The 17,540-nt window shown below is 35.4% G+C and overlaps 1 protein-coding gene across 5 annotated transcripts in view; it reads right to left on the bottom strand.

Moving 5' to 3' along the window:
- Positions 1-17,540, bottom strand: part of LOC126817601 (focadhesin) — a 310,529-nt gene that overhangs the window by 106,725 nt on the left and 186,264 nt on the right. For all 5 annotated transcript variants that reach the window (XR_008787793.1, XM_050544678.2, XM_050544677.1 and 2 more), the window contains one exon: positions 8,940-9,041. Coding sequence is in view for 2 of the 5 variants with exons in the window: in XM_050544678.2 (XP_050400635.1) it covers positions 8,940-9,041 (102 nt within the window). In the remaining 3 variants the exon portion in view is untranslated. The remainder of the gene's footprint in view (positions 1-8,939; positions 9,042-17,540) is intronic.

Here is a 17,540-nt window from a genome sequence, read left to right as displayed (position 1 = left end):
GCGGTTGCACTCAATGAGAAAATGATATTCATTTTCAACTTGCTGTTGAGGGCAGTTTGTGCAAAACCGCAGATGTGCAGGTATACTCTTGTATATCATCCTCTTTCTATTTCGAGGGATGTGTGCTTAGTCTAAGTGCGACAGGGTTCCTTTTCGGTAATAAGATAAGGTTTCAGTCACAAATAAGCACAGCATGACAATGGATTTCAATAAACAAGATGAACTCAATGAATTCATGATTTATGCATCCACTATTTGTTGAATTTTAAGAATGAACATAAAAAAAAAACATTTTTGAAGCACTTAAAACATATTACTCACATCATTAACATGCTGAATGTTATTATAAATCTGAATAGAATTTATTTTAACAGTAGTACAAACAATTAATGACTAACAAATTAAAATACCCAACTAACAGCATTCTATGTGAAGGTCAAATACAAACTGAAATTGTTATAAAATTTTAGTGTAATTGATACGAATTGGTTGTTAAGACACTAGGTAATCTACAATGGTCTTAATGTTCAATTAGTTCCTTTCTCTACCCCAATGCTTCACATAAAATTAGAAAAAAAAACCCCAAAACAGTTAAAAACTGTAGCCTCTATCGGGTTAACAAGGTTTTGAACAAATGGGAGGTAACTCAAAGCATCTATCCCTTCATCATAAAAGATCCCTTCATCATAAAAGATCCCACTTAATTTTATACTATGTCTATTAATAGGTTGAAAATATATACCCTACCCACAGCAGCCAAGTCATTCCAGAAGCCCATAACGGTTGTCAAAACATTACTACAACCTTTGAAATTGTTAAATTGTCAAGTAATTATCAGAAATCAATGAAAATTAATAGGTTTATTTGTCTCAAATTAATTGGGTGAGAACATTAATAAGTGGCACTCTAACCCCTAGAATGTCCACAATATTTTTCAAAATCATCAAGGACAAGTGGTTATCTGAAATTATTTTAAATCAATAAACTCCCCCATATCATGAACATAACCACTCCAGATTACCCTTGAGCAAATCACAAGTCCACAAGTTTTTCCAAAGTGATCAAGGACAATAATATTGGAAATCTTTTGAATTGAATATACCGCTTCATCTTACTGTGGACGGTTGGTCCTTACTCACATTTTCTACTTTATCACAGCTATATCCATCACTTTATCTTATGTTTTGTTCTAATAAATGCACATTATCATATTTACAAATGACACTTCCGGTTCCCAGTCACAAAAAATGGAAGAGGCTTCGATAGTCGTCGGAATTAATCAGAATTCTAAACAAACTTTCTTTCGTAGGCCAATCGGGTGCCATATAGTTTTCTCCTTGGTGTCACTGTCAGTTCCGCATGTGCAATTTTTTTTTTTTTTTTTTGTGCATGCAGACAGTATATAACGGTGGTCATTTTGCATGTTTATGGTCAGGATTTTCACATGGCTAAGTATGTCTTGTTTAGAGAGCTAACTAGGCCGTTTCTAAATTCCACAATCTTTGAGGGCACTGAAAGGTTATCATTTCAGAAGACTTGTGTTTTATTTTTTTAAATTAAAGACATGATCCATGTCACCCATTACTGTGGCTAATGTAGCCATATTGATATCATTCAGAGTAAAGTAATATGTATTAAACATGCATTTATATGCAAGAGCTAAATCTACTTATTGCAGGTCTTCCTTGGGGCCTTAAATGTTATCTATAAATTAATAGAGATTAATTAACTTATAAAGACCATAATCAACTTCGATGCCATCGTTAGCCTGTGATATTTAGTGGATTAGAATATGTTTTATGATTGATGATTTAACACAAAGATAGGTTGCCAGGCAACGAAACATACAGCCACAGATCATACGAGCGGTCGACAAGGGATGACGCACATTTATTCTTTGTAGGTAATTGGGGGGATTTACAAGACAATTTCATACAGATGACATTATAATTTTCGTCGTTTAAGGTATCACAAGGTTCTAAAAATTAAAACAAGGGCCGCAACTCTGGAAGTAATCTACAGAAATTGTATAAATTCAACAGGATTTTTCGTTTTACTAATTCAAATAATGCACATAAATTTCATACAGATCGGATGATAACTTTCGTCGTTCGAACGTTCACAAGGTTCAACAAAGTAAAACAAGGGCGATAACTCTAGAAGTAATTTATGGAAATTGCTGAAATTCAATAGGTTTCTTCATTTCACTAATTTAAATGTTGCATATGAATTTCATACAGATTGGGTTATAACTTTTCTCTTTCGAGTGTTCACAAGGGCCATAACTCTAGATGTAATTAACGGAAATTTGCTGAAACTTGTTCATTTTACTAATTTAAACGATGCATATAAATTTTATACAAAGCGTTCACAAGATAAAACAAAGCGAAACAAGGGCCATAACTCCAGATGTAATTAACGGAAATTTGCTGAAACTCAATAGGCTTGTTCGTTTTATTAAATTAAACCATACATATAAATTTCATACAGATTGGATGATAACTTTTGTCATCACAGCATTCACAAGGTACAACAAAGTGAAACAAGGGCCATAACTCTCGGCGTAACAAACGGAAATTGCTGAAATACAATAGGCTTCTTTGTTTCACTAATTTAAATGATGCATATAAATGCATACAGATCGGATGATAACTGTTGTCATAAGAGCGTTCAGAAGATGCAACAAATTGAAACAAGGGCCATAACTCTAGATGCAACTAACGAAAATTGCTGAAAATTCAATAGGCTTCTTTGTTTTACTATTTTAAATGATGCATATAAATTTCATACTGATCGGTTAATAATTTTTGTCATTAGCGTGTTCACAAGGTGCAACAAAGTGAAACAAGGGCCATAACTCCAGAAGAAATCAACGGAAGTTATTGAAATTAAATAGGCTTCTTCATCTCACTAATGCAAACAACATATATCAATTTCAAACAAACAGATGATAAATTTTGTCTGTAAAGTATTCACTAGAAATTGTGGACGGACCGACGGGGGTGACGGCAATATATGACCACATTTCCATGTGGGTGTATAAAAAGTAAATAAAACATGTCATGTATTTCATTTTCCTTAATCTCTCTTAGCAGACAAATGCAGCCATCCAGCATACGAAACTCTATTTTTTTTCTAATTAATCAACCAGAGGTCTTTATAAAATATCAGTCAAATTCAAATTCTCTTGTCTTTTTATAGCATATATGCTAGGCCCTTCCTGAACACTTGGATTTTTATTTTGGACTAAGAGCCAAAAAGCCAATGGTTTTAGTAGATTTCCTTTCCTCATTTCCTTGGCCTTTCCCTGACTGATAACTTCCATCATATAGAAATGCTCCATTAGATATGGGTTTTGAATTAAATACTTGAGAAGTACAGAAGGGGATCGTGGTAGAAAGGGAACGAACGTGCTCTGGGCCATAAGGGCAAAAGACTTACAATTACTGCCTGGCAAGGTGAAGATTGTTTCCCAACACCCTGTCCTACCTTTTACATTGCTCCCGAACTTATCTCCTTTTACAATTTTGGAGAGTTTACCTCGGGATAGTGCCATGCATTAAGATCTCTCCTGTTACATTACTAATATTATATTAACAATATGTACAAATTTGTAAAAAAAACTAGAGTTTCCATAATAAACAGTGGTGATAGCAATCTACAACCGCATTTCAATTGGGCACTGGGCTAATGAAAACTTATTCCCTTTTTGCCTGCACCTTATAATATATATGTAGATTAGAATTACTGTCTCTACCTGACATATAAATTTTTGTATAAGTAATGTGTTAGTGTAGAATTACTGTAGAACCTCTATCTGACATATAAATTTTTGTATAAGTAATGTGTTATTTTTATTACTTTGGAATAAACCTCATTATACTATCAAGTTCAACAACCTCAACAGAGCTCACATATTTCCAATAAATCCTACTACAAATTCTGATCTACTTGTTCCATGATTTATCATTATCCAACAAATATCATGCCTATTGTCTGCCTCATTAATCAGATTTATCTCCTGATTATGCACAACTGAAACCAAATGGAAAAGTAGAAATTTTGTTACAGAAAATATCAGCAAGAAATACAGGCCAACTTTATTATGATCCACTATTTATGTTCAAAAAGAATTTAAGTCATAAAATAGAACAGATAAACATTTTATGGGCAGAGTTTTTAACAAGTGGTTGCCATGCAAGATACGCCTGCATTTTGCAAGAATCGACAGAGAACAAGCTAAAAAAAAGCATACAATAAACGGCAATATAATCCAAGATGTTACGGTCCAATATCAAAAGCAACTGAGATCTTTGGGATAAAAACATACATTTTAAACATACATTATGCAAAAGCTAAATCTGCCTATTGCAGGTCTTTCTTTAGGCCTGAAATGTTATCTAAATTATTAATTAGATATTAATTAACTTATCCAGACCATAATGAACTCTTAATGTGATTGCTAGCCTGTGATATTTACTGGATTAGGATCCAATTTGCTGCTCAACTTTCATTCATGATTTAATCATGAAATGGATATGTTTTTTATCGTACCGACTTTAGTAATGATCATTGAGGCTAGGCCGAAAATTCAATCGCTAAATTCTTGGTTAAGAGTGGATGAATTTGACTGAAATTTTCAGCAAATTCCCTTTATATTATCTAGTTTTTAACTATTATAGTGAGAACTGCCAGCTCTTTAACTAATCTCCCATAATGTATCTTTAAGTTTCATTAAAATCGGATAAAAATTGTGACCTCTAGAGTGTCCACAAGCTAATGACACGATTTTCCATGCAATCAGGGGCCATAATCCATGAAATTATAATCCGATACATGCCAATGTCGAAAGGAACCAAGATCTTTGGGATATAAACCTATGGTATAATACAAGTTTTGGCTAAATCAGATAAAAATTGTCAAGCGTCATTATGGTGTAACAGTGGTATATTCAAACAAAGGAACCAAGATCTTTGGGATATAAACCTATAGTATAATAAAGTTTTGGCAAAATCAGATAAAAATTGTCAAGCGTCATTATGGTGTAACAGTGGTATATTCAAACAATTGTTAAAATCTGATAAAAATTGTGACCATTACAGTCCACAAGCTAAATATGTCATTTTTCCTACATTCAGGGGCCATAATCCAGAAAGTTACATCCGATATGCCTGAATATCGAAAGGAACCAAGATCTTTTGGATATAAACATACATGTATATCTTTAAAAGTTTCGTCAAAATCAAATAGCATTGTGACCTCTGTGGGAGTGAAAATGTGGATGTATAAAAATTATGTTATGGACAAACTTCTGATGGGTCAGAAAGAGCTATTTAATGTGACTTATGTTCCATGGATGCAGATGCTGCAAAATCATCAACCACAAAAATGAAGAACAATTTAACTTTTTAGGAACAATCTGCAGTCCCTTTTGCCCAAACAGTTATGTTTCTATGATTCTCAAAGGAATATAAACTGATCATGTACAGAATGAGGCAATATAAATAAAATGAAATAGGGTTTAATGTCCTACTGTTCTGATCCGAACTGGGCTAATGAAGACGGGCATATGCCAAACAGTGTGCTATGAGGGAAATTTTGCCCGGACAGCAGCACTACGGCCTACTCTTATATCGAATTCCAACTGTCAAGGGATCTTTTACATGCACGCCAATGTGTACACGGGACCTTGTTTTTTTTGTCCCATCCAAACGACTAGACAGCTGTCCTTGACAGGCCCTCCGTCCTGCATCACTGATAGGGGGGAACCACGCTGGAAAATCTGGATGAACTTTCTACACCAATGCAGGGATCGAACATCTGATCTCCAGGCTAGCAAGCCAGGGTGTTACCCACTTAGCCACCGTGACCCCCTGAGGCAATGTAGAAATGAAATGAAATGAAATGGGGTTTAACGTCCTACTGTTCTGCTCCTATACTGGGCTAATGAAGACGGGCATACGCCATACAGTGTGCTATGAGGGAAATTTTGCCCGGGCAGCGGCACTATCGCCTACTCTTATATTGAATTCCAACTGCCACTGCCAAGGGATCTTTTACGTGCATTCCAATGTATACACGGGACATCGGTTTTTCATCTCAACTGAAGGACTAGACAGCTGTCCTTGTCAGGCCCTCCGTTCTGCACCACTGACAAGGGGAAACCACGTCAGAAAATCCAGATGAACTTTCTCGGCCAATGCAGGGATCGAACACATGACCTCCAGGCTAGCGAGCCAGCGTCTTAACCACCTAGCCACCGTGGCTCCCGAGGCAATGTAGAATGTGGGCAAATTTATATATTCATCTGTTACAGTGGAAGAGTGGGATTGGGAAGGCCTCAGCCCCCCTCCTCTCAAATAATTTGTGAATATCAGACCTAAGTTTAACAAGCCAACAGTGAGGCTGATGTCCCCCGCCGAAATAGGAAAATAATTAGAGGACACATATAAATTTATCACAAATTATCTTTTACAAAGTATTGAACAATCAAACAGTATATCTTTACTTATAGTCTAACAATCAAAGTAGGAGAGTTATTGTTTTCCAAAGTCTCGACCAATCAAATTGCGTATCGCTCTGCTTACCCTGAGCAGAAAATGCTCATTATCAAACTTAGTCAAGGTATTACTGTAATGAAACTATACACCAAGTTTCATCAATCTCACTTAATTAGAACTAAAGTTATCGTGTCCCAAAGCATCAACCAATCAAATTGCTTATCTCTGCTTACCCTAAGCGGAAAATGCTCATCTTCGAACTCCATCAAGGCATTGACCTAATCAACACATACACCAAGTTTGAACATTCTAGCTCAATTAGGAAGAGAGTTATCGTGCCCCAAAGTATCAACCAATCAAATTGCTTATCTCTGCTTACCCTAAGCGGAAAATGCTCATCTTCGAACTCCATCAAGGCATTGACCTAATAAACACATACACCAAGTTTGAACATTCTAGCTCAATTAGGAAGAGAGTTATTGTGTCCAGACAGACAGACGGACGAACCCATTTTAATAGTCCCCTGCTTTCTTCGAAAGGCGGGGGACAAAAATTTTACTGGAGGCAAGCCCGCCCCCTACAAAAAAATAATTTGGTTTGCTGCGCTGGCACCCTTTCACCTCTCCCTTCAAAATCAATTTCATTCCAAGGCCCTGTTAAACCAAACTTATCGAGCATCACTAACAAAAACATCAAAAAATGAATTATATTGCAAACAAATTAATTCAAATGAAATTCGTCTTGTAACTACAAAACAGTTTTATTGTAGAGACAAACATTATTATGTCTGGCAACTGATCATCTTATTCATTTCTTTATGTTTCCATTTATTCTTCTTTTGTATTGTTATTGCCATCAAACATTCATTCTTAGCTTTTTCATTGCTGTGGAGTTCAGACTATCTAAATTAGGGTATTTGTGGGAAGGCATTAGATAGCATTAGAGGAAACAACAACTAAATCATGGATTTACATTGTTACTACGCATTTGTGACTACAATTGATGGAAAACAATAAATTAGAAATAAATGTGTCAAAATTCAAACCATTGCTAGTGAATAAATTTTTAATTGATATATAATTTCAGTCTACGAGCAAGAAACAATAAAGACAAAAATAGAACCGGTGGCTTTTTTATGGACCGCCGCCGATGTTGATGACCACAGTAAGCTCAGGAGATTCACATCACAGAAAAACAAACAGAATCCCAGAGGACAAACCTTGGACCACATTCGGCACACAAAAATGCATCTACTTCAAACTTTGAGAATAGAACTCTGCCCTAAATGGCCGCCATATCCAAACATTAGTATACTGTTTTGTAATGCGGTTCTACTCCGTTTCACATCCCTCATCCACACAAAGACTAAATAAAAATTTTAAATTTTATTAAATGGAAGCAGAATAAATACTTAACAAAATTCTCAAAGTATATTTAGTGTTTTTGACTAAAATTGTCGATTTAGGATTTTTAATGTCAGTCAACTAGCTTAGTGTCTCTGTTCTCAAGCGGAGCTAACTGTAGACAGGCAGCCTAAGCTTAGTATGCTTGGACAGGAGGACCACACAATATACTGACTCAAAATGAAAACAAACTCAAAAGACAATGCACGAATAAGGGAACATTTCACTAACATATCATCTCAATGTTAGTACACTGAAGAAAATGGTTATAAATACACACAAACATTTGTCCGATTTATCAAAAATTGTGACATTAAATTTTTTATCATTTATATATATAGGAGGCAGTTAATGTGCAAGTATTTTCTTTATTTTGTACTAATTTAGAAGAATAGATTTCATGTTTATTGAAAGTTCCACTATCACCGATATATGTTATGTCATCAATGTATCAGAAGGTATAATTTAAGCATTTAGCTTATCTATATAAATGGGTATCAGCCATAAATGGGGCAGGATCAGTTCCAATACAGGCCAATAATGTGCTGTATAAGATGTTGAGATTCTAGGATCTAGAAATCAGGTTCTTGTTAAGATACTGGGAAGGGATAATTATATTTGGGTATCTTGGTACCGGTATATCAAGATGTTTGATTTGAAGTAACTTCCGATAGCTGCTGTGTATTGTTAAATTATGTTTGAATATTTAGATGTTGAAAAAAAGCCTGGAATCTCAAGATAATTAAAACAAAAAAAATGAAGTTTGTAACCCTTATGCATGATAGCTTTTGTTAATCAGTAACTGAAAATAATATTTGTGATAGAAACAGAATTGAATGAAATAAATAATTACTGTTTCTTTCTTTTATCTATGTTCGCAATCTGTGTGGGATAAACTATTTCAATTCAAATCATGCATGGTCTTCTTCATATCATGCATCCGTGACATTACACAAACCATATGTTTCTAATTTGAAATACTTTTAAGAGATATATTTGATTTATTATTTATTTTTAATTAACTGATTGTAATTACCTGTTATCGGTGTGATAATACAGACTGTAAACCTGTTGGTGAAGAATATTCCAACATTCAGGACGATATGTCAGCACTATGATAAAAGGATGGGCTGGATTTCTGAAATAAAATTACAAACAGTCATGATTAGATTTCACTTCCCTACCCTATCTTTAATTGACAAGTGAAGGTTATGGTATTTATTAAATGACCTGCTTTATACTATTATTCAAGATGAGATCACATTTGCCAAGCTTTTCATTTTCATCATGATCTAATGGTTACAGCTGCTCAACTTAGATCAATTCTTATCAAAATACTGTCATCGACTGAAATTTGATCAAATGGATGTTCATTTTTGTATTTCCATCCTAAATTTATATAGGAAATAAGAGCAGTCATTCAGAACCACCTGTCATTGTACAGGATTTCTTTTTGTAAATGGAAGGATCCTTTGAAGTCCCAACATGCCAAAATATAAAGGCTATTAAAATATAAAATTATATACAATTAAAAATATTTGATTAAAAACCAGTTGCTCCAAACATTGTTCTAATCAAACACATCTAATTTAACTCATAACCATTTAAAGTTGACATTGGATTGTATTAATTTTACACCTCAATCTATGTAAACTCCAATATATATTGGAGAATAAAACTGCTTAATTTTGTGTTAAAAGCCCTTAAAAACCTCTACCTTAACTCAACTAAAGATAGGTTGCCAGGCAACGAAACATACGCCCAGAGCAGCTAATTCGTCCGGGCAGTCAACAAGTGTTGTCGCATATTTTACTTTTTTCGGTAATGAAACATTTATAATACACTAAAACTTTTTCAAAGTGATCAAGGGCCATAACTTTGGCAGTAATTAATCGGAAATCTTTGAAAATCAATGGGATTCTTCGTCTCATGACCTCAAACATTGTGTATAAATTTAAAGTCAATTAGATATCAACTTCAGCCTCTAGAGCATCCACAAGATTTTTTTAAGTGATCAAGGGCCATAACTCTGGCAGTAATTATCGAAAATCACTGAAAAGGAATAGACTTCTTCATCTCATGACCTTAAACACTGTGTATAAATTTAAAGTCAATTGGATAATAACTTTAGCCTCTAGAGCATCCACAAGATTTTTCAAAGTGATCAAGGGCCATAACTCTGGCAGTAATTATCGTAAGTTGCTGGAAAATCAATTGGCTTTTTCGTCTCATGACCTTAAGCACTGTGTATAAATCAAAAGTCAATCGGATATTAACTTTGGCCTCCAGAGCGTCCACAAAATTTTTTTTAAGGGATCAAGGGCCATAACTCTTGCAGTAATTATCAAAAATCGCTGAAAATGAATGGACTTATTCGTCTCATGACCTTAAACACTGTGTATAAATTTAAAGTCAATCGGATATTAACCTTAGCCTCTAGAGCGTCCACAAGATTTTTTGAAGTGATCAAGGGCCATAACTCTGGCAGTAATTATCGGAAATCGCTGAAAATGAATAGGCTTCTTCGCCTCATGACCTTAAACACTGTGTATAAATTTATAGTCAATTGGATATTAACTTTAGCCTCTAGAGCGTCCACAAGATTTTTTGAAGTGATCAAGGGCCATAACTCTGGCAGTAATTATCGGAAATCGTTGAAAATCAATAGGCTTCTTCGTCTCATGGCCTTAAACACTGTATATAAATATAAATCAATCGGATATTAACTTTAGCCTCTAGAGCGCCCACAAGCAATTGTGGACGCCGGACCGCCGGACGGACGGACGGACGGACGAACGAACGGGAGCAACGACAATATACGACCACATTTCAATGTGGGCGTATAAAAATACATGATACTTTTTTAAACAACTTAAACCCGCCAGTTTTCATCTGGAAATGGAGACTCCTAAGCTGTACTATACGTTTTTTGGATAAAACCAGATTTTATTTTATAGCAAGCTAACAGTGAGGCTGATATCCCCTACCGAAATACTGAAAAAAATAGATGACACATATTAATTAATTGCACGTTTATCTTTTTTAAAACTATCGAGCCATCAAACTGATTATCAACTAAAACTAAGCTTATTGCTCTGCTTACCCTCAGGAGAAATTGTTCATAATCGAAGTTAGTCAAGGTATTGATGTAATGAAACTATACACCAAGTTTCATCACTCTCATTTAATTAGAACTGAAGTTATCGTGTTCCAAAGCATCAACCAATCAAATTCTTTATCGCTGCTTACCCTAAACAGAAATTGTTTATCTTCGAACTCCATCAAGGCATCGACCTAATAAACACCTACACCAAGTTTCAAAATTCTAGCTCAGTTAGAAGGAGAGTTATTGTGTCCCAAAGTCTCGACCAATCAAATTGCGTATAGCACTGCTTACCCTCAGCAGAAAATGTTCATTATCAAACTTAGTCACGATATTGATGTAATGAAACTACACACCAAGTTTGATCACTCTCACTTAATTAAACCTAAAGTTATCGTGTCCCAAAGCATCAACCAATCAAATTGCTTATCTCTGCTTACCCTACGCAGAAAATGCTCATCTTTGAACTCAATCAAGGCATCAACCTAATAAACACTTACACCAAGTTTGAAAATTCTAGCGCAATTAGAAGGAGAGTTATTGTGTCCCCAAAAAGTGCTGACGGACAGACAGACGGACAAACCCATTTTAATAGTCCCCTGCTTTCTTCGAAAGGTGGGGGACAAAAATAATGTGTAGGTGAAATTTACTGTTCGTTATGAAGTACAGAACATGCATCACACACTGTTTAAACCTCTTATGGAATGCTAATAGATTATCAGGTCATCCAATAAAAAAACTGACATGCCCACATTTTGCAAGAGATGGATAGAGAACAAGATATAAAAAAAAAGAGAAGATTTTGTGTACAATCAGGGGCCATAATCCAGGAAGTTATGATCTGAAATGCACGAATATCAAAATGGACTGAGATATTCAGGATATAAAGATTTATTTTATGATCAGTAGCTGAATACCGCGTTTTATCAGTGAAATAAAAGTGTTATTCCACTGGCTAGCAGTAGTCCATGTTGTTTTTGCCTAAAATGATTGTAAAATCATAAAATAAATAGAACATTTGTCGTTTTGTCGTGAATAACATATTTTATTTCATCTCTAAGCAAGAAAACGTTTATATTTTCACTCATGCTACGCATTCATGAAAATATCAGTTTTCTTGCTTCTCGATGAAATAAAATATGTTATTCACTCTAAAACGACAAATATCCTCTATATATTTTAAGTTTCTTAAAAATCTGATGAAAATTGTGACTTCAAGATAGTCCACAAGCTAAAAACGTGATTTTTCGTACAATCAGGGGCCATAATCCAGGAAGATACAGCCTGATATGCGCAAATATCGACAGGAACCAAGATCTGTGGATTATAATCATACAAGTTTCATCAAAATCAGATAAAAATTGTGACTTCTAGAGGGTCCACAACCTTGGTATTGCATACTTTTACATAGGGTTAATGCAATTTGTAGGGTTTTTTTTCTATCACATAACTTTGAAATGTTTTTATTCATTCGTCCATGATAGACACATGGCACAGTGACCACATGACAAACTAAACTGAAATGGCTATAAAATTAAATTCCATACAACTAAGCCATATAGCTTTCAATAATATTAACGACAATATTTTTTAAAAAATTAAGCCTCTGTCAGGATGTGTATAAAATAAAAATTCATATGGTAAACTCTATTTAAAACTAAAACTAGCATCTCTGGTTTATTGACCTAATTCAACTGATGTCACATGTCATTGGGGATTCGGTATTAGAGATTCATAATATATTATGACTGTTTCTCGGTGTTCTATCCGAGGATTATATTCAACTAAGATTTAAATTTAACTAACAACCGGTTAGTGAAACCATTAAATTATGATTCATATAATTTTAATATCTACTCGTACACCTAGAATTCATATGGAGCATCGAAGAGGCGCGATATATACACAATCCATGCCAAGATCGTCTTCCTTTGATTGCCACATGCCTTATTTCCTCAAAGGTAACTTACTGGACTTGTTATGCATAATCAGAAAGCTTGTTTTGTTTTTTTTTACCCGATTATCAAAATTACCGTTACTTGTGCTAATTACTTGGATTATGAACTACATGGCCAATTCTCAATCACTAAGATAGATGACTGTTGTTGTAGCCGACAAGTAAGTTGATTGACTACCTAATTAACAAGTAATAATTAACCCGTTGTAATTTAGCCAAAAGTAGATTGATTTATGGCCGGTTCAATGTTTTACCAATTGACTTGATTAAACTTCAAGCGGCTAAAGCCGACAAAAAACAGCCAATTAAGATCCTGCTTTTACACTATTTGCGTACAAGGAACAGCCATTTTGTCCGGCAGTTTGGGTCCGATTTTTACGAAATTTTAACTCAACCTTCATTGATGTGTAATGGTGATATATTTAAACATTTTTTAAAAATTGAATACAAATTGTGACTTCTAGCAGGTCCACAAGCTAACAATGTGATTTTTCGAACAATTAGCGGCCATAATCCAGGAAGTTACATTCGGATATGCGTGATTATCGACAGGAAACAAGATCTTTGTGATCAAAATTGTGGCCTCTAGAGGATCCAAAACCTGGATATACCATATATTTACACTATTTGCGTACGAGAGGTGGCCATTTTGTCCGGCAGTTTTGGTTTGATTTTCACGAAATTCGAACTCAGCCATCATAAATTAAAAGAATCCAATAAAACACAAACTTTATCTCTATAGCTCTGCTATATAGAGCAGTGTACTAAATTTCCACTAAATATCTCAAATGTTAATGTAAAACACATCTGGAAAACCAAACTGACAGATGGTTGGAAACCCATGTCCAGGATATGAATTTCATATTGATAATGAAATGAAATAGGGTTTAATGTCCAACTATCTGCTACGACTGAGGGAAATGTTGCCTGGACAGCTGCTATGCCCTACTCTTATACTGAATTCCAACTGCCAAGGGATCTTATTACGTGCACGTCAAGGTATACACAGGACCTTGTTTTTTCTCCCATCCAAACGACTATACATTGTCCCTTGCCAGGCCCTCTGTCCTGAAACCACTGATAAAGTGGAACCACATTGGAAAATCTTGATGAACTCTCTCAGCCAACATGGGACCTCCAGATTAGTGAACCAACGTTGTATTTATATATATATATATATACTATTCAAAAAAAGTAGGGGATATTTGATTTTGGGGGCATAATACTAAAATATGCAAATGACTACAAAAAAAGTCACTATAGAACCTAACAGAAGAAATATTTCCAGTTACATGTGACGCCCAAACGCACCAATAGCTACCGCATGGAATGCAGGTGATGCTTGGGATCATCATGGGGGTCCAACCCAAGATTTGCACGACTCTGACTTTGAATGTTACAGTCATTGTGGCATTGAATTCCAGGGTGGAAACATCAGTTTAATTGTTTTAGTGACCAGAAAACAAATTTTGATATGCGTCGGCTTACCCAAAATGAAAGGTTACGTGCCCTTGGCATGCTACAGATCGGCACAACACAGGCGGTTGTGGCGCGGACGATGAATGTTTCTCAGTCTGTCATAAGCAGGCTATGGTCCAGATACCGTGATACACAATCTGTACAGGACAGACCACGCTCAGGTCGACCAAGGGCGACAACTCAAGCCCAGGATCGATTTATCCGTACCTTGGCCTTGAGAAATCGTGTCATCACAGCAAATCAGATCAGCGCTCGTCTTCAAACAGACACTGGTGTGAGAGTGAGTGGCCAGACGATTCGGAATCGACTGCATAGGGGTCACCTTCGCGCCCGACGTCCTCGCGTGATCCCTTGTTTGAGAGATCATCACATTCAGGCAAGACGTCGTTGGTGTAGGGATCGTCAACACTGGGATAATCGACGCTGGAGCAATGTGATGTTTTCAGATGAGTCAAGGTTCACTGTTGATTTTTTGGACAGACGTAGGAGGGTGTGGCGTCGTCGAAACGAGCGCTTCCAAGACGTTAACGTCATCAGACATGATCGATTTGGGGGTGGTTCTGTTATGGTGTGGGGAGGCATCACTGTTGCTGGAAGAACGGCTTTACATGTTGTTGCAGGGCGTGTTACAGGCCAGTACTACTGGGACAACATCTTGGCAGTCCATGTTGTGCCGTTCGCACGACGTCATGGCCGCCGTTTCATCTTCCAGGATGACAACGCAAGATGTCACAGGACCAGGATCGTTACAGGTTACCTCCAACAACAGAACATCACCACATTACCTTGGCCAGCACTGAGTCCCGACCTCTCCCCCATCGAGCATGTCTGGGATATGCTTGGACAGAGGTTACGTCAACGTCAACAACGTCCTGCCAATGTCCAAGAACTTGCTGCTGCGTTGCAACAGGAATGGGACAATCTGGACCAAAATGACCTTAGACGTCTCATTAGGAGTATGCCACGTCGGATCAATGCTTGTTTGGCAAACAGAGGAGGATTTACCCGTTACTGACTTGGTTGTGATGCTGTGGTAACTTTGCTGTTTGACCCCGGCTATCATTTTACCCTTATAATGGTCAGTCTGTGCCTTACTTAGTCTAACGATCATTTGGAATAAATCGATGAATGTGAACTTCATTTCATTTTGTCATTTGTTTCTTCGTCAGTTTCATTAGGTGACTTTAATAACACTTAAAAATCAAATATCCCCTACTTTTTTTGAATAGTATATATATATATAGTGTGGTCAAAAATGCTTCACAATGAATAAAAGAAAATGAGAGAACTTTATGTGTTCAATAAATAAGAAATAAACATACTTTTATGACACAAATTTATTTATATTGGCACCATTTTGTCTGTCAAGATTTAACAGATTAGACCACAAAAAGTTTATTGCGTAATAGCTACAGTCCTATATAAATCTGCCAACAAGTAATGAAAGGAACAAAGTTCTTGTTCATCTATATCATATTTTCTACAGTTATTGACAGAAAAGCAATTTGTTTCTAGGAGACATCCAGTATCGACAGCATCTTCTGCGATCTGAAGCATTGTTAATAATAATTTTCAATAAGTTTAACTTACTTTTATGCTCTATAATTTTTGTCTATAAAACTTGAAGAAAAAATGTTTTTTATATATTGACCAGTCGATTGTATCTGTATACCAAGAATATTGATGTGATTGTGTAACTATTGTCATTAATTTCTTAAATCTATTGTTCACATATAAACAGTATTGAAGACTTCACACTGTTGAAGACTTCATTAAATATATCTGTTAACATACATTTTCTTATCATTGTTTGATAGATCGACATGCAAGTGTTGCAGGTTTTCTTTAAATCTATTATTTGTTATCTTAGAATCAACATCAACTTTATGTTGTAAGCATGAGGCCCTTGCTTATATAGCTATTGATTTCCAATTAACATTAATAATTTAGTAGAAAATAAAAAAAAGAACCATTGAATTTATAAGCAGATGACAAGCATAGAATTGAGTGCCAATAATTGAGAGTATTTATGTCACTTAAATTTTCATATGTAATGAAACTGAAAAAATTTATTTATGAAATAAATGATGTAAATTGTATGTTACTTGAAAATGTTTATTTAGCCTTTGTTTGTATGAAATGAATTAGAACTGCTTAATTTGTCAGTACACTATTTTTTCAGTATCGCAGCCTTTTAGGACATACATCTATTCTCAAAGTAGATAGTTCTCTGTGTGCAGAATGGTGGATATAGTGCTTAGTCAATTATTAAACCAGCGGCTGTCAGGCAGGATACGCCCACATTTTGCAAGAGATGGATAGAGAACAAGCTAAAAAACAAACAGGATTTTTTGTACAATCAGGGGCAATAATCCAGAAAGTTATGGTCTTAAATGCGCAAATATCAAAAGGGACTGAGATCTTTGCGTTATAAAGATATGATTTAAGTTTCATCAGAATCGGACAAAAATTGTGACCTCTAAGAGGGTCGACAACCATCGTATTGCATACTTTTACACAATTTGCGTACAAAGAGCGGCCATTTTGTTGGGCAGTTTCATTTCGATTTTCCCGAATTCAACCTTCATTATGGTGGAATGGTGAAATATTTAAAATCAAAAAAAAAAATTGTGACCTCTAGAGAATCCGCAAGCTAAAAATGCCATTTTTCGAACAAGCAGGGGCCATAATCCAGGAAATTAAGTTCAGGTATCTGCGATTATCAAAAGGATCCTTGATCTTAGTGTGTAATGGTGATATATTCACATATTTTTTTTTAAATCAGATAAAAATTGTGACCTCTACAAGGACCACAAGCTAAAAACAATCAAGGGCCATAATTCAGGAAGTTACTATCTGATATGCCGAATATCGAAAGAAACCAAGATCTTTGGGTTATCAACTTACATTTCAAGTTTCATCAAAATCAAAAGAAAATTGTGACCTCTAGAGGGTCCACAACATTGATATACCATGTTTTATACACTATTTGAGAACGAGGGGCGTCCATTTTGTCTGTCAGTTTTGGTCCGATATTTACGAAATTCGAACTCAACTATCCTTAGGGTGTAATGGTCATATATCCAAACGATTTTTTT

Source organism: Patella vulgata, chromosome 4 (genome assembly GCF_932274485.2).
Source record: "Patella vulgata chromosome 4, xgPatVulg1.2, whole genome shotgun sequence".
Classification (NCBI taxonomy): domain Eukaryota; kingdom Metazoa; phylum Mollusca; class Gastropoda; family Patellidae; genus Patella; species Patella vulgata.
The sequence above is the reverse complement of the archived record's forward strand: the minus strand, read 5'-3'. Positions and strand labels throughout refer to the sequence as shown.